This window comes from Myotis daubentonii, chromosome 18 (assembly GCF_963259705.1).
Source record: "Myotis daubentonii chromosome 18, mMyoDau2.1, whole genome shotgun sequence".
In the NCBI taxonomy this organism is placed as follows: domain Eukaryota; kingdom Metazoa; phylum Chordata; class Mammalia; order Chiroptera; family Vespertilionidae; genus Myotis; species Myotis daubentonii.
In genome coordinates this window covers 26,739,116-26,764,136 of record NC_081857.1, presented here as the reverse complement: position 1 = coordinate 26,764,136, position 25,021 = coordinate 26,739,116, and the positions used below count along the sequence as shown (strand labels likewise).

The following is a 25,021-nucleotide window of genomic DNA, read 5'->3' as shown; positions in this document are numbered from 1 at the left end:
TTGGTATCTTTAGTCGCCAAGGAAATGCAAATTAAAACCACAACACATCCCAAATTAAAAAGGCTGATGACACCAAATGTTGGTGAGGATTAGAGCAGCTGGTCCTCTCATACATTACTGGTGGGGCTGTGAAACCTTATCATCACTTTGGATGATAAGTGATTTTTGGCGTTTCTTATGAAGTGAAACATATACATACCATATGACTCAGCAGTTCCATCCCTAGATATTTATCCCAGAGAAATGAAAACATACACTTACACAAAGACATAGGCATAAATTCTTATAGCTGTTTTATTCATAGTTTAAAAAAACTAGAAGTAATGCACATGTCCATGCACAGATAAAGCCGTGTGCCTGAGAAGGAATACTACCCAGCAGTGGAATAGAGCAAACTTGATGCACACAGTGATCTCAGCCTGTTACCCTGAGCGTAAGAAGCCAGGCACAAAAGATAATATGACTTGAAATCCTAGGAAAGGCAAAACTACCCTTTCTTGCCAGCGTGGATCAGAGGCTGGCTGGGGGCAGGATGTGGGCAGAGGAGTAGTGAGAAGGCTCCATGTCTTGATCGGGGCAATAGTATTCAGGCGTGTGCATCACATTTTATGTAAATTAATACTTTAGCGAAGTTGCTTTTTAAAAAAAAAAAATATTGCTTGTTCTGAGTTTACTGTGTGCATTAGGTACTTTTATATAATTGCTTTGTTTATGCAGCTTGCCTTTGAGCTATAGAATGTAAGTGGTTTGACTAAGACAGCACTGTTAGTAATTTATAGTCTATCTTCTTGGAGTTTTGTTTTGTTTTTTCATATTCAGCCCAGTGTTTTCACTAGACCATTATTTTTTAGGATTCTGAGTAGATATATGGCTTTTTAGGTTTCTTTACCTTAGTAGCTTATTAAAATCAGTATTTTTAAAACAAAAAATTTTTAAATTCCTTAATGTTTCAACCATTTTTATTTTGCTAGTCTACATAGTCACTGGCAGTGATTTTAGACCTTACAATACTTATTTTAGAACACATTAACTGAAAATTAAATCATTAAAACTCAGTCTGCCAGGTGATCCTTCCTTGGTCCATTTGGACTCTAGGTGGGCCTTTCTGGATTTCTCAGTTTGGAGCTGGCACTCTTTCCACTCCTTCTGGGGCCAATTTCTAGGGACTCCCTTCTGTGGAGTGGCAGTGTCTTCAGCTGTCCGCCCTTCCCTATAGCCACTGCTGTCTTCTCAGGGCTCACATCATTCATCTTTCTGGACTTTTTCTCCCTCTTTAGGCTTCCATCTTTGGCAGTTGCTGTTAAAACACACCTAAATTTCCTTTGTCTCTAAATTTAGATTCTGAAAGTCGTGTTGTGACAGCTTCTAACTTTATTCAACAAATACTGAGTGAGCCTCATGTCCAGACAATACGTAGGCACATGCTCAGTAAATATTAGATGGTTGAATTAATTATTCTGCTGTTAGTTTGGGGAATTACTCTAGATTCAATGTGTTTGCATTTTAATGTGTATGTGTATCAGGAAAATTTCTGACATTTTGTGGAGTTTTTTTCTTCCCTCTCCTTGCCTATTTATATCCCCCGTTTGTCAGAAATAGATTTGTTTAATCTCATCGGATAATTTCTCTGAATGTTTCAGCATCCTCCTCCGGACCGACAGGCAGTACCTGGAAGACCAGGCCCTTTCCCCCCGAAGCAGCAAGTACCGGACGAAGATGAAATATGGAAGCAAAGAAGAAGGCAGCAGTCAGAACTCTCTGCAGCTGTGGAGCGCGCTCGTAAACGGCGTGAAGAGGAAGAGCGGAGGATGGAAGAACAGAGGAAGGCAGCTTGTGCCGAGAAACTGAAACGATTAAATGAGAAGCTGGGCATCGTGGACAAGCAGCCATCTCCAGAGGAAATTAGAGAAAGGGAGCGAGAAAAAGAACGGGAGCGGGAGAAAGAACTTGAAAAAGAACAAGAACGGGAGCGGGAGAAGGAAAGGGAAAGGCAACAGGAGAAGGAGAGAGAACTGGAGAGAGAGCAGGAAAAACAAAGAGAAATGGAGAAGGAAAAAAAGCAAGAAAGAGAGAAAGAACTAGAACGGCAGCAGGAAAAGGAAAGAGAACTAGAACTACAGAAGCCGAAAGAGCAGGAAAAGGAATGGGAGTTGGAGAAGAAAGAAAGGGAGAAAGTGGAGGAAAAAATCGAACATAAAGAACCTGCTTTAGAACCTGTGGTAGAAAAACCAGAAAATGAGAACTGTAATAAAGGTATAATAGCCTTATTTATTCTTACACGCTTTACAAAATGCTTCACGTTACTCAAAAGTGTTGATATCTGTATATTTTAATGTGTGTAATCTGATTTTAGAAATCTAAAATATAATTTCATGTGTAATCTAAAAAACAAAGGTGGGGCTTGGGGGTTTTTTGTGGGGGAGAGAAATTAACTTTCATTAGATGCTTTAATATATTGTTTCCCTAATTTTTTTCTTGTGGTTAAATACATGTGACATAAAAGTTAGCATCTTAACCATTTTTAGGTGCACAGTTTAGTGCTGTTAATACATTCATAATGCTGTGCAGCCATCATCACCATCCGTCTCCCGAACTCTTCATCTTGCAAAACCGAAGCTCTGTACCTAGTAAACAATAGCTCCTTTTTTCCCTCTCTCCACAGCCCGTGGCAACCATTCTTTCTGTCTCTCTGATATTGACTAGTCTAAGTACCTCATATAAGTGGGGCCATACAGCATTTGTCTTTGTGACTGGCTTATTTCACTTGGCATACCAACCTCAAGCTTAATCCATATTGTAGCGTATTATAAGAATTTCCCTTTTTTTAAGGCTTAGTATGTGCCACATTTTTCTTATCTACTCATCTGCTGGTGAGCACTTGGATTGTTTCCATTTTATGTACCTATTTTGAATAATGCTGCTGTGAATGTGAGTGTACAGAAATCTCTTTGAGACCCTGCTTTTATTTCTTTTGAGTTTATACCCGTTTTCTAGAACGAATATGACTATGGTTTTCTTTGGGATGAAAATTTTTCTTTTTGGTATGTGTATGGTTCTTCTTTTGTGTAATCATACTTGACACCCTTTACATAGAATAATGATTTATGTTTGAAGATAGTCAGTAATCACTGTTATCATCAGACTTAAATTCATTCTTTTTCTTTATAAATAATAATCCCTTGATTAAAAAAAAATCCAATGCGTTTTATTTTAAATATTTATAGGTTGTCTGTGTTTCCACGTAATTTCTTGGGAACGATAAGTAAATGTTGATAGTAACATTAATATTTATTAAACCATGGAAGATAGGAGGTATTTGAAATGTTTTACTATCACAGAAAATCATACAGATTTTTATATAGTGAAGCATTTGGACCTCTGATCTCAGTATTAATAAGAATCCATCTTTGAGGAAATCAAAGGTTTTATTAATCTAATGTTACCTCATTGATGGCTATCAATATTAGAATGCAAAACAGTGTTTTCGAGTATTGGGGATGATTTTGTCTTCATTATCTTTTTAAATATAGCTAATAATTTCACTTTAGCACAAACATGTATTTGATAAGTGTTATAGATAAATTATCATTATCTTTTATCTTTTCTTTGGGCAGAGGATGACCCGGTTTTCACTAGACAAGAAAGCAATCACAGTGAAAAAGAGACCACACAAGTGGCACATGAAACAGAACCAGAATCAGGGTCTCAACCCCGGCCTGCTGTTTTATCTGGTTATTTTAAACAGTTTCAGAAGTCTTTACCACCACGATTCCAGCGGCAGCAGGTAACAATAAAAACATTTTATCATGTACAATTGAAAAAGTTTATTGTTCAATAGTCTGAGAAATAATTTGACATAAAACCTATGATACATAAAGCACACTGGTTTTCCTAAAATTCTTGCCCATTTTAAGAATAGTTTGTTAATAGGGGTTTTACCTTGAACTTCTGTCATTCCTTTTTCACCTGCCTCCTTTATAGACACCACCTCCCTTTCTAGGGAATGGTTTCTGCGATATAATTAGTGATTAGTTGCTTAAGTCATGATCCCATAACTTGTCCTTTGTTCCTTTGTTTTGCCATCTTTTGCTGTTAAATGGCTCTTAATTCTTTTTCTAGAATTATTCCAAATGTCCTATTATTTCTGATTTGATTGGTCATATTGATGTTTCACATGGAACTAGAATCTCAGGCTGAGGGCTCTGCTGTTTCAGGAACAGATGAAACAGCAGCAGTGGCAGCAGCAGCAGCAGCAAGGTGTCCTTCCGCAGGCGGTCCCCTCACAGCCATCTGGGGCTGCCGTCCCTCCTCCGCCACACCGACCTCTGTACCAGCCCATGCAGCCCCACCCTCAGCACTTGGCTTCCATGGGCTTTGATCCAAGGTGGCTCATGATGCAGTCGTACATGGATCCTCGAATGATGTCAGGTAGACCTGCTATGGATATTCCTCCCATTCATCCTGGTGAGTTCAAATCCCCATTGCTGCATGGCTCCCTTGTAGTTATGCAGGTTCAAAGTTTTTCATTTTTTACTTCCATTTTTAGTCTTAATTCCTCTAAGAACTTTAAAGGACTGCTAGATTTTTAATCATAAGATTAGATAACTTGCTTTTAGCAGAGAGTAGTTAAATGCCAGACACTAGTAAGACCAAATTCCTATAGCTATTTCCTGTTTTGTAAATGTTATTTAAAGTTTTTAAGATGGAAAATTACTGTTTCATTTCTATTTGCTACATTGTTTCATTCTTTTGTTGTAGCTTTGAATTTTTCCATATATTATATATTCCATCTTAGTTTTTCTAACATTTATCAGCCTAACATTTGTTTCATTGTAGTTTAGCTAAAAACAAAAGAATTAGCAGCCTTTCATGGAATCTATTGAAATAAATCCAGACAGCCCATTATCAAAATATTGAGGAAAATTTATAAGTGATAAGAACATGATCAAGAAATCCCATTGTGATATTGAAATTTTAAAAGGCACAGTTAATAGCATATTGATCAGCTAATTAAACTAGATTAATATGTTTCTATAGGATATATCTTGTCTGAAGTTTTTACTATTAGTGTGATTCTCCTTATGTTTGTATTAACATGCATAGAATTATAATGCTTGTCATCTGATTATATTTCTTTCCTATAAGGTAAAATAGGCTGCTATTGTGGTTTTGCTTGCTTTGTTTCCTCAGTTCTTAAATATGTTTATTTAATAGCAGCTATGAAAACCTCACTCATGGAAAAACATAATTGCCAGTAATCATTTGTTGAGTTCATTAATTTTATGGCAAAAAGTACTTGTTTAGCTTGAATATATCAAGAATACCAAATAGCAATTAATAACCTACATTCTGTGTCTCTGATGTTTTTGTTTATTTCATTTCTCTCCCTCCCACCCGTGACCCCCATCTTTTTCTGACCTTTTGTGCAGGAATGATTCCTCCTAAGCCTTTGATGAGAAGAGACCAGATGGAAGGTTCAGCCAACAGTTCTGAGTCATTTGAGCATATAGCTCGATCTGCAAGAGATCATGCGGTTTCCCTCTCTGAGCCTCGTATGATGTGGGGGTCAGAGGCCTATCCTCATACGGAGCCTCAGCAGGCCACTGCTCCTAAGACAGCAGAAGAACCTGAAGGTGTAAGGTAATTATGAAAACTGTTCATAAACCCAATAGAATATTGTGGTGAAACCAATACTGTTTAGCATCCCTGAAGGTCATTCTGATTCAGGACTGAGCCACAAACCTGATAGCCTCCCATTTTGTGTGTCATTTCATTTTTGGACATATTTTCTTTTTTCTGGCATTTCTGTATTGATTAGGGCTCTTTGTAAACTAGTTCTGTACTCTGAATTAAATGCTGAAGTTCAGTACATGTTAAAATTGGCATGTTTCTACCAGTGATAAGGTACTTGACATACAGTCTCACTAAAGTGTTGATGTAATTCTTCCACTAATGAGAAATGGCAGACATTTAATTATCAATATCTTATGGGTGTTTTTTAAGATCAACATAAGACACAATCTAATTCAAAGAAACTTCGAAGTAGCAGACAGTCGGTGGTCTATATAAACTTATACCCATAAAGTTAGTATTTCTGCCCTTTGTATATTATGATTTTTATAATTCTGATTCTTTGGGAAAGATAGACCTACTCAAGGTAGTAATAGGTGGAAATTATCAGTCTTGATGTGTTAAAAAGTCCTATCAGCACAGTCTAAAGGAATGAACTTTAATGTTTTTAATTGTGGGGAAAACACATAACAAAATTTTAGGTATACAGTACAACGTTGTACAGTGATGTATAGCAGAGCAGAACTCAAGAACTTAACTCTTCTTGCCCAACTGCCGTGTACACCCATTTAGTAGCAACTCCTCATTCCTCCTCCCTTTGAGTCCCTGGCAGTTACCATTCTGCTTTCTACTTCGATGAGTTTGATTGCATTATATACTTCATGTAAATGGGATCATTACGTATTTGTCCTTATTGTGACTAACTCTTTGTGACTAACTCTTTCACTTAACACAATGTCCTCATCCATTAGAGGCCCAGTGCATGAAAATTCATGCGCTCAGCGGGGCGGGTGGGGGTGGTGTCTCTCAGCTCTGCCTGCACTCTGGGACCTCTCGGGGGATGTCCACCTGCCGGCTTAGGCCTGTTCCCCGGGGGATTGGGGGCCTAAGGAGGCGGGAGAGGCTCCCACTCACCACCTCTGCACTCGCAGCCGTCAGCCCAGCTTGTGGCTGAGCGGAGCTCCTCCTGTGGGAGCACACTGACCACCAGGGGGCAGCTCCTGCATTGAGCGTCTGCCCCCTGGTGGTCAGAGTGCATCATAGCAACCGGTTGTTCCACTGTTAGGATCAATTTGCATATTACCCTTTTATTTATATAGGATACTGTATTTTCTTAACTCAGTCATCTGTCAGGGACATTTAAGGTGTTTCTACCTCTTGGCTATTTTTGAATAACATTGCACTAAACTTTATAGAGACATGAAGATGCTGTTTATGATTAGGATCCATTGTTTGCTTTAAAATTAGAGGGTTTATTTTGCTATGCACTTAGGTGTGTGAAAGATTTTGTCTTGATGGTTATGCTTTTGAATTCTCTTTATGCTAGGTCTGAAGCCACGCTGGATCAGGAACCGATCACTGCTGCTTATCCTGTAGAACATAGTCAGTTAGAGGCCCATCCAAAGACAGACTTTGTTAGAGAATCAGGTGAGGCCGAAGTACAGAAGGTTTTAAGCAGGTCTGTGGAAGAAATTAAACCTCCCCACTCTGACACAGTCAGTCAGTCTGCTTGCTTTGATGTTCCTGATCAGAAGACTATATCCACTCCTCAAGAAGAGCGGATTTCATCGGGAGAAAATCAGCCTGCCCGAAAAAGAAGTGTATCCCATGGATCTAACCACACTCAAAAATCAGAGGAGCAAAGAAACGAGACATCTGCAAGCATTCCTAAAGTAACCAGCAGGGGCATTGATTCAAAAGAACCAGCAGAAAGGTCAGAGGAAAAACCAAAAAAAGATGGCTTTCTACGATCTTCTGAAGGACCAAAGCCAGAAAAACTATATAAATCTAAATCGGAAACTCGTTGGGGCCCGAGGCCAAGCTCCAGCAGGAGAGAAGAAGGTAATGACAGGCCTGTGAGAAGGTCAGGTCCCATTAAAAAACCTATCCTTAGAGATATGAAAGAGGAACGAGAGCAGAGGAAGGAGAAAGAAGGAGAAAAAGGAGAAAAGGTCACTGAGAAAGTTGTAAAACCGGAAAAAACTGAAAAGAAAGATCCTCTTCCTCCATCGCCACTACCCGCAGCACCTATTCAGCCACAGGCCGTTCCACCACCACCTCAACCAGAACCAGAGAAATTTCCTTCAACAGAAACTCCAACTTTGGTACAAAAGCCACCTCCAGACACTGAGAAGCCTTTGGAACCTGTAAGTAGTGCTGAGGTAGAGCCTGCAACTAAAACTGTAAATCAAACTGTAACAGCACCAACGGTCAAAGAAGAAAAACAACCTGAGAAAGTTGTCAGCAAAGACCTTGTTACAGAGAGGCCTCGATCAGATTTAAGGCCAGTAATTAAAAAAGAATCCGCTCAACCTCCTAGGACCTATTGGAAAGAAGCGAGAGATAGAGATTGGTTTCCAGATCAAGGGTACAGAGGTCGAGGCCGAGGAGAATATTACTCCAGAGGCCGAAGCTACAGAGGCTCTTACGGAGGGCGGGGCCGTGGTGGCAGAGGGCACACTCGAGAGTATCCTCAGTACAGGGACACTAAGCCTCGCACCGAGCATGTGCCCTCAGGACCTCTCAGACAGCGAGAGGAAAGTGAAACTCGCAGTGAGAGCTCTGATTTTGAAGTTGTTCCCAAAAGAAGACGACAGCGAGGTTCCGAGACTGACACTGACAGTGAAATTCATGAAAGTGCAAGTGACAAGGACAGTTCAAGCAAAGGAAAGCTTCCCAAAAGAGAAGACCGGTCTGAAAACAAAAAACCTGTAAAGCCTCAATCTTCTTTCAAGCCTGAAAATCATGTCCGAATAGATAATAGGCCTCTAGACAAACCGTACATAAGGGATGATGACAAATCTAAACCAGGCTTCCTTCCTAAAGGAGAGCCCACCAGGCGAGGCAGAGGGGGGACATTCAGACGCGGTGGGAGGGACCCTGGAGGACGCCCCTCGCGCCCTTCCACCTTACGAAGACCTGCCTATCGGGAAAATCAGTGGAACCCAAGGCAGGCAGAAGCTCCTAAACCAGATGATGGAGAGCCACCAAGAAGACATGAGCAGTTTATTCCTATACCAGCTGATAAGCGACCTCCAAAATTTGAGCGAAAATTTGACCCAACTAGAGAGAGGCCTCGAAGGCAGCGTCCTACCCGACCACCCAGGCAAGATAAGCCTCCTCGATTTAGACGGCTCAGAGAGAGGGAGGCGGTCTCAAAAACCAATGAGGTGGCAGTGCCCACAAATGGCACAGTGAGTAACGTGGTTCAAGAACCAGTGAGTACTGCTGGGGATGTTTCTGGGAATAAGACTCCAGACTTGTCTAACCAGAACTCTTCAGATCAGGCAAACGAAGAATGGGAAACAGCCTCAGAAAGCAGTGATTTCAATGAGAGGCGGGAGAGGGATGAAAAAAAACACGCTGATTTGAATGCACAAGCTACTGTGAAGGCGGGAGAGACTGTTTCAGCCCCCAAAAGAGAAATAGCAAAGAGAAGTTTTTCTAGTCAAAGACCTGGTGTGGACCGCCAGAATCGGCGTGGCAACGGAGGTCCACCCAAATCTGGTAGGAATTTCTCAGGTCCTAGGAATGAAAGGAGAAGTGGCCCACCATCCAAAAGTGGGAAGCGAGGGTGAGTCCTTTGTTTCACATATAATTACTTTTGCGCCTTTAAAGAGACACAAGGTAGACTTCTTGGTTGAACTGTGCAAAGGAGCCAGTCTAGGTAGAGGACCACACATTGTTCTCCCCAAATTATCTTTTCTGTTCTCCAAGTGTAATGGGTGCTTGAAGGAGAGAGTTAATGTCCCTCAGGAGTCTCTGCCTACCTGGTGTCCAGTAGGGGCCTTCTAGGAATTTGTAGCTTTGGGAAAATTTATGCACCTGGGGCTGCATCTGTACAATGTTCTCCATTTAGTAAGTCCTCTTACTGATGATGAGTAGCCCACCTTTTTCTTTGTTTCTCATTCACCGTGGTGCTCACAAGTGTTCTCTGGACTTAATATGTTATAATAACTATAGACTGTATCACTCTGTACTGGATTATAAATAGTGAATGTTGAGCTTAAGGATAAATTATATTCCCCCTCTAGCTGCAAGCCTACAATAAATGATGCAGCTAGAGAGAAACCCAGAAAGCAAAGTCCTGCCCAACCACCAAGGCCACTACTAACATAAATACCAGGTGGTTGGATTTTTTTAAAAGAATTTTTCTAAACTGTGCTAAACTTAATCTATTCTTTTAAATATTAAAATGTTGGTTAGTTATTGATTTCTTTAGTATTAGAAAAAAAATAAATCTAGTTTTAAATCTAGGCCTGGCAAGTTGCATATACTTAGCATTTCATCCATCAATGAACATTTTTGCTTTCTAATAATTTAGAAAAAGTTCCAGGGAGATAATCCGACTAGTTGTGTTTCTTGGGAATCTGCTTAACAAAAATTTGAACATCCTTTTGTAAGGTCCAAAAGAAAAGGATAACATATATTACAATAACTTTGCAGTTATTGACCTTAACTATTAGAAGTTTGAGTAATACTTAAGACATTCTTGTGGATTTTTGAGCAATGAAGATTTCAACTGCTTAGCAAGACTTTAGTGCCATGTAAATGCTAACAATGCTGAACCTGCAGAAACAGCAGTTGCACCTTGTAGTTAAAATGAATGGTGTAAGAGTCCCGTTTAGAGGACAAGTGCCTATTTTTCAGATGTTTGGGGTCATGCTTGTGTTAGGCACTAACCCTAACTTAACTCTGGTGCCGTGTCACATATAGAAATTTTTTGATATTTGCAACCATAGTAAAACAAAGACTTGTATTTTTGATATTTATTTTATATATTTAAATGCCATTTAACAAAGAAAAATCAACCAAAAAAATGCGTGTCATAGGTTCACCATCACTGCTATAGGCTATGATGAAAATGGAATTTTAAGCCCATCTTCCCTAGCCTGTTTTCATAAAATATTTATAAAATGAACCAAGAATAAAATTTATCTGTTGGGAAACAAAAACTTTAGAAATACATTTGTTTTATGAAGTGAATTGTTTCCATATAAAAGTGTTTTTTAGCGTGTTTACATTAATGTATAAATCTGATTAAACTTTTTAAAAAACATGGTATAAACACAGAAAGCTTTTCTAAATTTTTTTTCATAGGCTGCCCTCTTGTGGAAAAGATGTAGTGCCCTAGCTGGTTGTTCAGTGGTTAGAGCAGGGGTGGGCAAACTTTTTGACTCGAGGGCCACAATGGGTTCTTGAATTGGGCCGGAGGGCCGGAACAAAAGCATGGATGGAGTGTTTGTGTGAACTAATATAAATTCAAAGTAAACATCATTACATAAAAGGGTACGGTTTTTTTTTTTTTGTTTTTTTTTGTTGTGTTTTTTTTTTTTTTTTTAGTTTTATTCATTTCAAATGGGCCGGATCCGGCCTGCGGGCCGTAGTTTGCCCACGGTTGGGTTAGAGCATCAACCTGTGGACTGAAGGGTTCCAGGTTCGATTTCAGTCAAGGACACATGCTCGAGTTGCAGGCTCGAGCCCCAGTAGGGGGCGTGCAGGAGGCAGCTGATTGATGATTCTCTCTCATCAGTGATGTTTCTGTCTCTCCCTCCTCTCTGAAATCAATAAAAATATATTTTAAAAAAAAAGAAAAGATCCAGTAGTGAATACTTGGTACTAGCTTGGGTTACAGATTTTCTGCTATAAAGTGTTGCTTAGCTCATTTATTTATAAAATGATAAATAGATACATAAGAACCTTCAGGATTCTCTAATTTAATTGCTGGGAAGAACTACCCTAGTCCATCTCCTTTACTGAGAAGCTCAGTTTTAGTGAAGTTGTTCTCAACTAAAGCCACTAAGGCTTGTTGGTTTTGAGCTAAGGTCTTTTATCCCACTGTTATTTCTTCTTAGACTAAACTTTACAAACTGCCAGTGAAGGATTCCCTACTCGAGTGTGGCGGTGGTAATATCTCAAGTTATTACTTTGTAGGCCATTTGATGACCAGTCTGCAGGCACAACTGGTGTTGATCCTGTCAATGGCAGCTCTGCACACCACCAGGAAGGAACACCTAATGGAACAGGACAAAAGAACTCCAAAGATTCTGCAGGGAAAAAAAGAGAAGACCCAAAACCAGGCCCTAAGAAACCCAAAGAGAAAGTAGATGCACTGTCACAATTTGATCTCAACAATTATGCAAGTATGTCTTAGGTTCTATTTACTTATTTTATTTATTTATCTATCTATCTGTCTGTTTGCTGCATTGAGTTGGATGCTATACATAAAAAAGAAGGAAAGAGTTGACCTAAACAATAGAAGCTGAATATGAAGCACTGATTTAACTTGAACTAAAATAATAACTGTATACATATGCTGCCTTAAATGAAAGAAATGCTAAACCTCATTGAGTTGTGACCTTAATGAAATAGGTATCTAAGATATGGTAACTAGAGAATAAATGATAGTATGGGAGACTGTGTTGCTATGGATACTTTCAGAAAGCTATGGAGTGAAAGAATATTGGATGCAAAGGATGACAATAAGAACATGTTTGATGAGGGAGTTAAGGAATTAGACACTTAGGTGAAAATGAGCTATTTGTCATTCACTCAGATGAAACTTAGACTGGAAAAATTGAATAAAGTGGAGAGATTAACTAGGTTAAGACCTGAGCTATTTTAATTTTTTTAATATTGCTTAATGAATCTAGATGTCTTATACTCACTGGGATATATGATAATTTTAATAAGACAGCTAGAATAATTGTTAATAGGACAATGAGTGGAGTCATTCATGTGATGGGTTATGATATGTGTGCATCCATGCCACTTGTTTTTAACAAGTACACATTGTGGACAATGGTCTATGTAAAATAGAGGCATTAAGAGTCATAAGATCAGGTTGGCTAGTCAACTTCACCTAGCAAATGGGCATCTCAGAGCTTACTGTATCCTCTGAAAAAGAGAAACAGCAATACCCACCTCTTAAGAAAGGCTAGATGCAAATGAGGTAAAGTGCTACATAGATTTTTACAGCATAATACAGATCTCAGGCTGGGAGAGGTAGAGATTAGAGTGATTTGACTGGATAATAGGGTAATATTTATTTTTTAAAAACACATTACCACTGTATTGCTTAAGAAAAAACTACATCGTTCAAAGCAGATAATTTTAGAACTTTTTTTTTTCCTCCAGAGAGGAAGGGAGAAGGGGAAAGAGAAACATCAATGATGAGACAGAATCAGTGCTGGGCTGACTCCCTCATGGCCCCTCCTGGGGCTCAAGCCCACAGCTTGGGCTTGTGTCCTGACCAGGGAGCAAACCGTGATGTCCTGGTTCATAGGTCCACACTCAAGTACTAAGCCACAGCGTCTGGGCAGGACTTTTACTTTTAACCTTTTTTATGAAATCTTTTCAAATCTTACTAATGAATGGACATCTTATGGCGTGGGAAATGGATTACACTGTGAGTTACAGGAAGAACTAGACCTTTGCCTTGTCTTTTTAATCACTACTGGATGAACATTTCTATGTATCTTTTCTATTGGGGGGGAAAATATTTTAAATCTTCTTCCATACCCACAGGTGTTGTTATAATTGATGACCATCCGGAAGTAACGGTAGTTGAAGACCCACAGTCAAATTTGAATGATGATGGTTTTACTGAAGTGGTATCCAAAAAACAACAAAAACGTTTACAGGATGAGGAACGCCGGAAGAAGGAAGAACAGATCATACAGGTTCAGTGTTCCAGCTTTTTGCTAGTTGTTTAGGTTGTTGCTCAAAACATGTTAGCAAATAATCAAGGTTTCTATCTACCTGGGAAGTCAAGGCTGGATTTATTACTCAATGTTGAGAGTGACTGGATTTTCACAACTTTAAACTGTTTTAACCAGTATTGAGATAAATTTTAAATAGAATATAATCACTGTTAAGCTTAGTGTATACCAGTGGTTCTCCACCTTCCTAATGCTGCGGCCCTTTAATACAGTTCCTCAAGTTGTGGTGACCCCCAATTTCATTGTTACAAAGTGAACATAATTAAAGCATAGTGATTAATCATAAAAACAATATGTAATTATATATGTGTTTTCCGATGGTCTTAGGCGACTCCTGTGTAAGGGTCGTTTGACCCCCAAAGGGGTCGCGACCCACGGGTTGAGAACCACTGGTGTAGACCTTTACTTTAGTAACATATTTTATGTTCCAGTACTAGTTGTCTTGTTTGCCTCATCTTGTCAGCATTAACAAACATTAAATTATATTGGATACCTAGTAAACGCAACTGTCATGATCTAAAATTGCAGGTACTTGACTTAGAAAGTTTGAGTTGTAATCTAAATTAGTTCACTTACTAACACACAGAATGAATAAGTTATTCTATTTAAATCAACCCAAATACCCCTTTTGATAAATGCTGACACAGATAAAAATAAGTTGAACACATGAATTATAGTGATAAAGACCTCTAGCAGATGAGAGAGCTTAAAATCAAGACACTATAAAAATTATATGTGGATAGTAATACTGAGTTCAATTGGACTTGACCTTTACAACCAGATAATTTCAGAAGCCATTTGTTAGTTATTATATTTGGGATGGTGGAATTAATAGTGCATATATCCTGTGTAGCATAGTGCCCCAACAACAACTAAAATACAGAACGACTATCATCGAGAACTGCGGGAAAGCTGGCTTAGTGGAAGTACTACAACTAGAGAGGTAAAGAAGAAAGCACATTGAAACTGGTACAAGGTACAGAGGCGCAGAACACGCCGACACCTGGGTGTGCCGCTTTTTTAATTGGGAGGGAGATACAAGCTCCCGCTTGCTCTGAGACTCTGGGGGACCCAGACATATACGAGAAGAAACCGGACTGTCTGGCATCAGGGCAGGAACACTGAGGCGTCTTTCCTCCAGAGGGAGGTGCTCACAATGGTCATTGTTACTGTGCTGGGACTTCCCTGGTGCAGGGCTGACTGGCAGCTATTGCTTTTTGCACCGCCCTGGAGATTCCCTGAGACCCCTACCCCACCCAAGCTGTGGGCAGTGGATTTTGCACATGAATGGCCTGCCCTTTTTCAGCCTAAAACCTGTGAAACAAGCTGCAGCTGGGTCAGGGAGCCCCAAAGCTATCAAAAGAAGGCCCAAGGCTGGCACCAGCATCAGCCTGCCTTCCTTTACAGCTGGGCCTGGTCTGGGCACTACCAAATCCAATACAAAGAGGAGGAATCTGCAGATCTCTCTGTAGCTCCAGGGTGGTCCCAGGAAGTGGTTGACTGCAACTCCTTGGAGATCCAAGAGCCAGTGTACCTAGTGGTCAGTGTGAGACCATACCAGATTACAATTCTTCACATCCATAACTGACACACTCAAGGGGCAGACTCAGTGAGCACCAAAGCCCCACTGAAGCAAGTCCTGCCCCATAAGGGTGTCTTCTGCACAGCAGCTCTTCCATTGTAGACACAGCTGGTCATCACAGCCAATTGGCCTGGAGGTCAATTCCCCCCAATGATACCAACAGCAGTCAAGGCTCAACTACAACAAGACTGTGCACACAGCTCACAAAGGGGTGCACCTAGAGTGCCCAGCTCAGGTGACCGGGGAGGCTGAGCCATTGGGCCCTATAGAACACCTACTACACAAGACCACTCTACCAACTCAAGGAGACATAGCAGCTACCCAGTACATAGAAACAAACACAGGGAAACAGCCAAAATGCTGAGACAAATATGTCACAAATGAAAGAAATGGAAGAAAGCAAACTTCTGGATATAGAGTTCAAAATCACAGTTATAAGGTTACTCAAGAATCTCCTAGAAACCTCTGAGGAACTTTGTGAGACCTTCAAGGATCTTAGTGAGAATGCCAAAAAAAAAAAAGGGGGGGAGGGGGAAAGGACCAGTCAGAAATTAAGCATACACTGACTGAAATAAAGAATAATATACAGAGATCCAACAGCAGACTAGAGAATCCCAAGAATCAAGTCAAAGATTTGAAATACGAAGAAGCAAAAAACACCCAACCAGAAGAGCAAAAACAAAAAAGAATCCAAAAATATGAAGATAGCGTAAGGAGCCTCTGGGACAACTTCAGGCGTACCAACATCCGAATTATGGGGGTGCCAGAAGAAGAGAGAGAGCAAGATATTGAAAACCTATTTGAAGAAATAATGACAGAAAACTTCCCCTACCTGGTGAAAGAAATAGACTTATAAGTCCAGGAAGCGCAGAGAACCCCAAACAAGAGGAATCCAAAGAGGACCACACCAAGACCATCATAATTAAAATGCCAAGAGCAAAAGACAAAGAGAGAATCTTAAAAGGAGCAAGAGAAAAACAGTTACCTACAAGGGAGTACCCATACGACTGTCAGCTGATTTCTCAACAGAAACTATGTAGGCCAGAAAAGGAGTGGCAAGAAATATTCAAAGTGATGAATAGCAAGAACCTACAACCAAGGTGACTCTACCAAGCAAAGCTATCATTTAGAACTGGAGGTCAAATAAAAGGCTTCACAGGCAAGGAAAAGCTAAAGGAGCTCATCACCACCAAACCAGTATTGTATGAAATACTGAAGGGTATCCTCTCTAATAAAGGGGGAATATGTAAATTGACCATCACACCATCACAAATTGGTGGCACCCATAGCCACAAGAAGGCGGTGCCCAGTCCCCTCAGACCTGCCGGAGTCCCCTAGTCCTTTTAGCCCCTCCAGGGGAGATGGGGCAGGCGCGCAGTGCAGCTGGGCCAGCCTAAGACACAAGCAAGCCTCAGATGTCAGCCGCCCAGGGCTGTCCGAGGCTTGCGCTGCCGGCAGTGGCAGCAGCAGAGGTGTGATGGGGGCGTCGCCTTCCCCTGGTCTCTGGGTCGCCTGGCGGCCCTGAGGGCTCCCAGACTATGAAAGGGGCCAGGCCAGGCTGAGGGACACCCCCTCTAGTGCATGAATTTTCATGCACCAGGCTTCTAGTTCTTTAAGAAGAGGAAGATGAAAAGGGTCAAGATAAAAAATTATGAACAACAAATACATCTCTCTCAAGTGAATCTAAAATTCAAATGAATAAAAAAATCTGATGAACAGAATAAACTGGGGAGTGTAATAGAATCACGGGCATGGAAATGGAGCGGACTGACAATTCTGGGGGAAGGGGGTGTGAGGGGGTGTGGGAAGAGATTGAACAAAGATCTTATATGCATGTACCTATGGTATGCAGTGCCTATTGACACAGACAGTGGGGTGTTGAGGGCCTGGGGTGGGGTGGGAACCGGGTGGAGGGGAGCTATGGGGGGATAAAAGACGGACATCTGTAATAATCTGAACAATAAAGATTAAAATATATATGATATATGAAAATGCAAAATATATAAGAATGTATAATACATTTGTCTTTTATTCCCAATCACTTCTTGGCTTCTCATAATTTAAAATCTCATGAGCAGCTTTGACATTTTTGCTCTGTGAAGTATCTATTTTGAATAGTTAATGGAGCTAAATTAGCAGTAGGTAGCTTTGTTAGAAATCATATTTATGAACTGTTACTTTTAGCTGTTAATGACATAATTTATTTTTACCAATTTTTTAAGGTCTGGAACAAAAAGAATGCCAGTGAGAAAGGAAGAAGTCAGACTTCTAAGCTTCCTCCAAGATTTGCCAAAAAACAGTCTACTGGGACCCAGCAAGCCCAGTCTCCAGCTCCAGCCCCAGCCCCAGGTCCAACTTCAACCTTGCCTTCAGGTCCAGTTTTAGCCTCACCCTTGGCCACAGCTGTATCCGCAGCTCCAGTCCTAACTTCAACTTCCACTCCACTCCCAACTCCAGCGTCAGCTCCTACTCCAGCCTCCACTTCAGCTCCAACCTCTTCTTCAGTTCCGGCTCCAACCCCAATCCTTGCCTCAGCTTCAAACCCAGCCACTGTCCCCATTCTTGCCTCAGCCTCAATTCCCATTCTTGCTTCAGCCCTACCACCAACTTCAGCAACACCTCCAGCTAGCTCAGCCCCAACAGTACCAGCCAGTTCAGCCCCAACTGCCCCAGCCAGTTCGGCCCCAGTCCCAACCCCAGTCTCACTCCCAACCCCAGCACTTGTCACAGTCACAATCCCAGGCCCCACTGCCTCAGCCCAAACTCAGGGACAGGCTCACAAACCAGTCCAGAGTCCCCTGCAGACTACAGCACAGTCTTCAAAACAGCCACCACCTTCAATTAGACTACCTTCAGCTCAAACACCTAATGGCACAGATTATGTAGCCACAGGAAAATCCATCCAGACCTCACAGTCACATGGCAATCTTACAACTGAATTATGGGATAACAAGGTGGCCCCACCAACTGTGCTGAATGACATCTCTAAGAAATGTAAGTGTGCAACAGAAGTGAGGGCTTGGGAATATTAGGGTTTGTTTTTACTTTCGTTTATATATTCAGTATGGGGTGTTTTTTTAGCCTTTTCTTTAGTAGGAAGCAGTTAAAGTAATCTTAACTTCCTTTCTTAAAACCTTTGGTTCTAAATCAAAGGTGTTAACATTTTTAATAGCCATATTGTATATGTTGATAAAAGCAATGCACAATGTTTGGGGACTTATATTTATTTTGGTATGCAAGAATCTCTGAGTGTGGTGTGAAAAGTAATTGTTTTATTGTTTAGTTACTATTAAATAGAGGGTTATAAAGATTGGATTATTAGCCTCTTAATTTTGGTGTTCACATTTCCTGTGGCTTCTTCTCTTCAGTAGGGCCCATTAGTCCACCACAGCCACCTTCCGTCAGTGCCTGGAATAAGCCTCTAACATCGTTTGGATCAGCTACTTCAACAGAGGTAGGAATAGACTTGCTAATGGTCTTGGTGGGGTTACTGGGGCAGAGTTTCCTTAAAACAGTTTCTCAGATTTCAGCATTCATCAGAATTCTGTGTCATCTAGCTTTCTGCTTATTCATCTTCTGTCACTGTTCTTAACTTGCTGTGTTCCAGCTGTTCTAGCCTTTTTTATTCTTGGTGTTTTATTCTAGGTGTTTGCTCTGCCAGAAACACTTTCAGTATGACCTCCTGGAGTCTTTCTCCATCCACCAATCTAAAATGGTTTAACCATATTTTAATTTTTGTGTATTGCTTATCTGACTTCAGTTGTCTATTTTCTCTATCCATTATAATGCAAGGTCTGCGAGTTAGATTGTCGTGTCTCTGCATCACTGCCTAGCACACAGAAAGTGCAACAAAAATGAGTATATTGTTTTATTTTCACAGCACGCTTAGAAGTAAGCAACACTGGTATTGCTATCTTCTTTCCCCCATTCGTTCATCTGTTTATTTCTTGCGGGTAGTGTCTTTCTGTGTTTGCTGCTTTTACATTTGTTTTAAGTGATGAAAGAACTTGAGGCTGTGATGGCCTATGGTTACACTCCTGACACAAAAATCAGGACTTTAAAAACTTAAGTCTTGCCCTAGCTCAGTGATGGTGAACCTTTTGAGCTCAGCGTGTCAGCATTTTGAAAAACCCTAACTTAACTCAGGTGCCGTGTCACATATAGAAATTTTTTGATACTTGCAACCATAGTAAAACAAAGATTTATATTTTTGACATTTATTTTATATATTTAAATGCCATTTAACAAAGAAAAATCAACCAAAAAAATGAGTTCGCGTGTCACCTCTGACACGCGTGTCATAGGTTCGCCATCACTGCCCTAGCTGGTTTGGCTTAGTGGCTAGTGTCGGCCTGGGGACCAAAGGGTCCTGGATTTGATTTCAGTCAAGAGCGCATGCCCAGGTTGTAGGCTCGATCCCCAGTAGGGGGTGGGCATGCCAGGAGGCAGCCAGTCAATGATTCATCATTGATGGTTCTCTCTCTCTCTCTCTCTCTCTCTCTCTCTCTCTCTCTCTCTCTCTCTCTCTCAACCTCTCCCTTCCTCTCTGAAATAAATTAAAAACAAAAAACTTAAGTCTTGTCCTAGTTTTCCTTTTATTAGTTGTTTTCTAATACATACAAATCATTGTGTTTAAGGGAAGGTTCTCTTAAAACAATCAGTGGCAGTTAATGTCAGTTAATATGTGGGTTACTTCAAACTTCCTTCTATTTAAAATATGTGGGGCTACATAAATCATGCAGTCAAATCTGAACTCTGTTTGATAGCAAGTTTTTAAATATTCTATTACTAGGGAACAAAGAATGGTCAAGAAAGTGGAGTTGAAATTGGAATTGACACAATTCAGTTTGGTGCTCCAGCTTCAAATGGGAACGAAAATGAAATTGTTCCTGTGCTTTCGGAAAAAACTGACAAAATTCCTGAACCTAAAGAGCAACGGCAGAAGCAGCCACGGGCAGGCCCCATCAAAGCCCAGAAGGTAAACACAATTCGTATTCCAGGTGTAATTGTATAAAAGCCACTAACATTTTTGAGAGCAAATAACAGTTTTAAGTTTTGTATTCAATGAATGCTTTTGATCATGATCCTTTTTTGTTTATAAACATTGACTTTAGCTTCCAGATTTGAGTCCAGTAGAAAACAAAGAACATAAACCTGGTCCTATTGGAAAGGAACGCTCATTAAAAAATAGAAAAGTAAAAGATGCCCAACAGGTGGAGCCAGAAGGACAAGAGAAACCAAGCCCTGCTGCAGTCAGAAGCGTAGACCCTGGGACAGCAAAGGAAACCAAAGCTGCTTCAGAAATGTCTACTGAAATAGGAACGATGATCTCAGTGTCATCCACAGAATATGCCACTAATGTGAAGGTGAGCAGCTTGCAGAGATCCCCAGTTCAGCTGATGCAAATCATGTCTAAAACAACAACCTTACACTTTTGTTTGTTTGTTTTTTGCTTGAGACATACAGCACTATAGACTATGGGTTACTGTTACTAGAGATTTTATTTCATGGTGTGCATGTGTGATCTAAAGAAATTCCTTGCAATAAATTATTTCCCTTTTTTTGTGTGGAAATTTACTCTTAATTCTGTACCATTCGGTTGTTTAAAGTGAAAAATGCCTACACAAGATTAAGATGCTTTTTATTTGGGTTTGTAGACTTTGAAAAAGTTTCTCTCCATTACTTTTGTTAGTGGAGTTAACAGTGGAGCTTTATTTTGCCCACTCATGAGATTTTGAAGTCAGGAAATAAGGCAAAGTTTAGTAACCCCAGTATAGCCAATTTTTTTCCAGGGTTGGAACAATCACTATTGCATTGATTGAGCCCCAGAGGAAGTAGTTGACTTGTGCTTAGGGACCACATTGAGTTAAAATGTATATTTTGAAAACTAATTAAGGCAAATTCCACTGAGTAACTTAAAGGAGCTAACACCTGTGAAGAATAGCAAGTTTATGTCTGCCATTCCAGGATGTGTATTTATTGAGAAGAAAGAGAGATGGAATCTTTCATATTAATTTGAGTATTTTTCTCTTAAAAGCTCATGTGATTTAGTTCTACCACATTTAAGGAAGAGTTTCATGATAATAAGCAAGAGTTTATCCTAAAACCTAGTGACTTGCGACAGCTAAGATCTTGACATTCATTTACTTACTTTGTTTTATTTTGAAGAGAATAAAAGTCAGAAGTTGCAAGTAATGTATAGATTGTGAGAACCACACAAAGAATTCTTTTAGGAATCCACAGAAATTAAATCTTTAGTACTGGTGACAACCTCCTAGTACTGTGCAGTGCATTTTTATTTATTTATTTTTTTAATATATTTTATTGATTTTTTACAGAGAGGAAGGGAGAGGGATAGAGAGACAGAAACATCGATGAGAGAGAAACATCGATCAGCTGCCTCCTGCACATCTCCCACTGGGGATGTGCCCGCAACCCAGGTACATGCCCTTGACCGGAATCGAACCTGGGACCTTTCAGTCCGCAGTCCGACGCTCTATCCACCGAGCCAAACCGGTCTCGGCTGCAGTGCATTTTTAAAAATGCACAGGATCCAAACAGAAGTGGAAATGTTATTATTTCAGCAGTGGTTCTCTGTTTTATCCCACTCTTGGTTTTTAAGTTAAGATTTGGGAGAATTCAGTCTTAAGGTTTGTTCTCCTCCTGCTTTCTCCCGAAACAACTTTACAACCATTAGGCTGTAATTAGAAAGTGACTCATTAATTCAGTTTAAAATCTATTTTTCTCTATTACTACTCCACAGGAGTCTGTAACAGACTACACTACACCTTCTTCTTCTCTGCCTAACACTGTGGCTACTAATAATGCAAAGATGGAGGATACTTTGGTTAATAATGTAAGTAATCAACTTGTGGTGTGCAAGTTTGGATAGAAACCTGGCTATTATACGTACTATATGGCCAATATTTAACTTTTCTCAGGGGACAAGTTAATAGCAAATTTGTATTAGGAGCACTGTAATATAATTAGCAAAAATAATCAAGGTAGAGTTTTTGTTTTTCCTCCTAAAAGTTGTCCGCTTTCCATTTAGGATCCAGGCCTTTGCTGCTTCGGCTTAGTGTCATCAGGACTAATCCAATTACCCTGGTTTTGATAAGAAGTTTGGTTCTTAGCTGTCACATACTTACTTCAGTGTTTTATTTTTGTTGGTAATTTTGTTCTTAAATGAAACCGTTTTATGATTCATGAAAGCTCACTCAGTAAAAACACAATGTTACCAGAGATTCAGGTATTTCCTTTTTGAATTTGAAAAAAATTGTACTAGGCCTTAATAGCAATATTCCTGTTGTGAAGACTGGGCTATAATGTATATGTGCTTCAACAACTCTTAAATGCTTCATTAAAAGGTGATAACAAGTCATGTAAATTTGGCTCTGGTTTCTCAGAGCAACCATGTTATAATTCAAGATTGTGTTACAAGTCATCATAGTCCATCATTTCGACTAGTTCACTGACTGAAAAATTGAACGGCGAGCCCAACAAAGTTAAGTGACCTGCTGTGGTAGAGAGCATTTTAGGAGTTACATGTGAGGCCCTTGTTTTGGAGGGCACAGATCGTGGAAATTTGGTCAGCTGCTTTAAATGTCATCCCGTATAATAAGCAAAGGCATATTCTTTTCAAAAAATACCCTTTATAGATATATTTAAAAGTTGCTCACACAGGGCTTTAACTCTATCATTTTGAGAATAAAAATCTTGATTATGTTTTGGTACAGTTTTTCTTATGCTTTCTGTTCCCTCTAGCATCAGGCTAGAGTCAGAGAGGTGACATGCATTAGAGACCATTTAATCCAACTTTGTGGTCCAACTGAAAGGTTCTTGCTGTGTAGCTGAGTGAGTCACACGTTTTCTCTTTGTGATAGGAGTGCACTTTAGGAGCTGGTTAATGTAATTTGTCCAAATTTAGATCTTACAAAACTTCATTTCATAGGCCGAACCTTTCGCCTGACCTTTTGGAGAAAGGTTGAAATCTACTTAACTTCCTGTAGGAAGTAATGGAAAACTTGGGAAGGACAAAAAGACTTCCTGGCAAATTGCTCACTATGTAGATTATCAAATAATCAGTAGCATATCAGTAAAGTTAATTGTACTTTAATTGTGGTGTCTTCTCAGTTTAAAAAACATAGAGTATTTCTTAAATGTTACTTTTTCAAGAAAGTATATAATGCTTTTCTGTCAGACCCTCTAAAAATGACTGAAAATATTCATATGAGCATTTTATTGGTTTCCATGTGGTTTACTAGGCTAATGAACATGGTGAGTTGTGCACAGAAACAACTGAGGGGAAGAGACCCGATCTTGTGTATCGGTGAATAATCTGCGTTTGATTTTAGCAATTTATCAAGAGTACGTTTGGAAACAGGAAGATCAGGTTGGGTCATGGAGCATCATAAGTGGTCACCAGTTTGGAATCATTCCATAGCATTGCTTATTTGTGCCAAGTATGGTGGTGATTTTGAATTTAGTTAATACAGTGTTAAAAATAATGTCCAAAGTTTAGTTCCTTTTGAAATGTTTTTGTTTTCTTCATTAATCTGTTTGGTTGTTCTATTTTATGGTAGGATTTCTGTCTTTTTAAAAATTCTACTTAAAAGAGGCTTATTTCTCTTATTGAAGCTTAATATACTTTTTTAGGATCTTAGTTGATATTTATTGGTTAGTGTTACCTAATAATACAGTTGTTTTGAATGTCTTGAAGATATAAATGCTGGTGATGATTTTGATTATTATAGCACAGCTCATCTCCAGTAACTAGTCTGTGGTATCAGAATCTCCATAGTGTCACAAAATGATTATCTGGCACCCTTGTATCTCAGTCATTGTACCTGAACAACTGAGGGAACCATCAAAATCAATCATGCTATAAATAGTACATCATAAAAAATCTCAAGACCCAGGGACTTAGAGGGGGGGGTGGGGAAAGATATGGGTAGTGAGTTTCTAATATCTTCAGGCATTTAACAATATTTGCCGTAATTGTGTCATTACTATTTACTATATAACAAAGCAATTTGTTTAGTGTAATGGGGGAAGCAGTATTCCATATTTTCCTTCCAATATTCCTTTTGTTCTTGAATATAGTTGACAGAAAGTTTGACTATTTCAGGAAAGAGATTTATTTCTTAAATGTATTATATTTATCATGTTGAATGCTTCTGATAGAACCTGTAAATCCCATAAATGGGGGAAATTGTATTCCCTTAAAGCTTTGCTGCATAGTGTATGGTCCAGGGACCAGCAGCCGAAGCATCACCTGGGAACTTGTTTGAAATGCAAAATTTCAGGCCTTGCTCCAGACCAGCTGAATCAGGATCTGCATTTTAACAACATCCTCAGATGATTTGTATCTACATTAAAATATGAGAAGCACTGCCATCAAGGGTATGCCTTATATTTGGGACAGGCTCTTTCAATTTATGCATAAAACGGCAGAAAATATTTCTCTTCAGAAGTTTTATCTAAGATGTCCAAAATTATCAATTACTATAAACACAGTCTAAGTAATTGAATATTCATGTTGGCTCTGATGAAAAATAGAACACCCTTAGAGTATGATAGCATTAACTGGGCTTTGGTAGCAGACCCAGTTAGTTAGATTGTGATATGTGTTGCCTGCCTTTTCAGGTGCCCCTGCCCAACACCCTTCCCCTCCCTAAGAGGGAGACTATACAACAGAGCTCCAGCCTAACTTCAGTTCCTCCCACTACTTTCAGCCTCACCTTCAAGGTATGTACCATATCCATCTCTAAAGGTCCATGATTGTTGCATGCAAGGGGGACATACGCTAATACTATTCTCTTGGGTTTTTTACTAGTTTTGTGTGGTAAGCAACAATGCTAAGCCGAGGAAATGATGTGATGTCAAATTACACCTTAAACTTTTATTAGCTTCTAATACCCTTAGCAGC

The 25,021-nt window shown here is 39.8% G+C and overlaps 1 protein-coding gene across 22 annotated transcripts in view; it reads left to right on the top strand.

The window, feature by feature from the left end:
* The window catches only part of PRRC2C (proline rich coiled-coil 2C), a 78,301-nt gene that overhangs the window by 34,441 nt on the left and 18,839 nt on the right, over positions 1–25,021 (top strand). For 20 of the 22 annotated variants that reach the window (XM_059675339.1, XM_059675331.1, XM_059675328.1 and 17 more), the window contains 13 exons: positions 1,641–2,253; positions 3,615–3,784; positions 4,215–4,464; positions 5,430–5,640; positions 7,118–9,364; positions 11,725–11,933; positions 13,318–13,472; positions 17,316–18,087; positions 18,462–18,547; positions 19,886–20,071; positions 20,208–20,459; positions 21,857–21,949; positions 24,739–24,840. In XM_059675339.1, the coding sequence (XP_059531322.1) occupies positions 1,641–2,253; positions 3,615–3,784; positions 4,215–4,464; positions 5,430–5,640; positions 7,118–9,364; positions 11,725–11,933; positions 13,318–13,472; positions 17,316–18,087; positions 18,462–18,547; positions 19,886–20,071; positions 20,208–20,459; positions 21,857–21,949; positions 24,739–24,840 (5,346 nt within the window). The remainder of the gene's footprint in view (positions 1–1,640; positions 2,254–3,614; positions 3,785–4,214; positions 4,465–5,429; positions 5,641–7,117; positions 9,365–11,724; positions 11,934–13,317; positions 13,473–17,315; positions 18,088–18,461; positions 18,548–19,885; positions 20,072–20,207; positions 20,460–21,856; positions 21,950–24,738; positions 24,841–25,021) is intronic. The other 2 variants (XM_059675333.1, XM_059675336.1) reach the window with 2 other exon arrangements.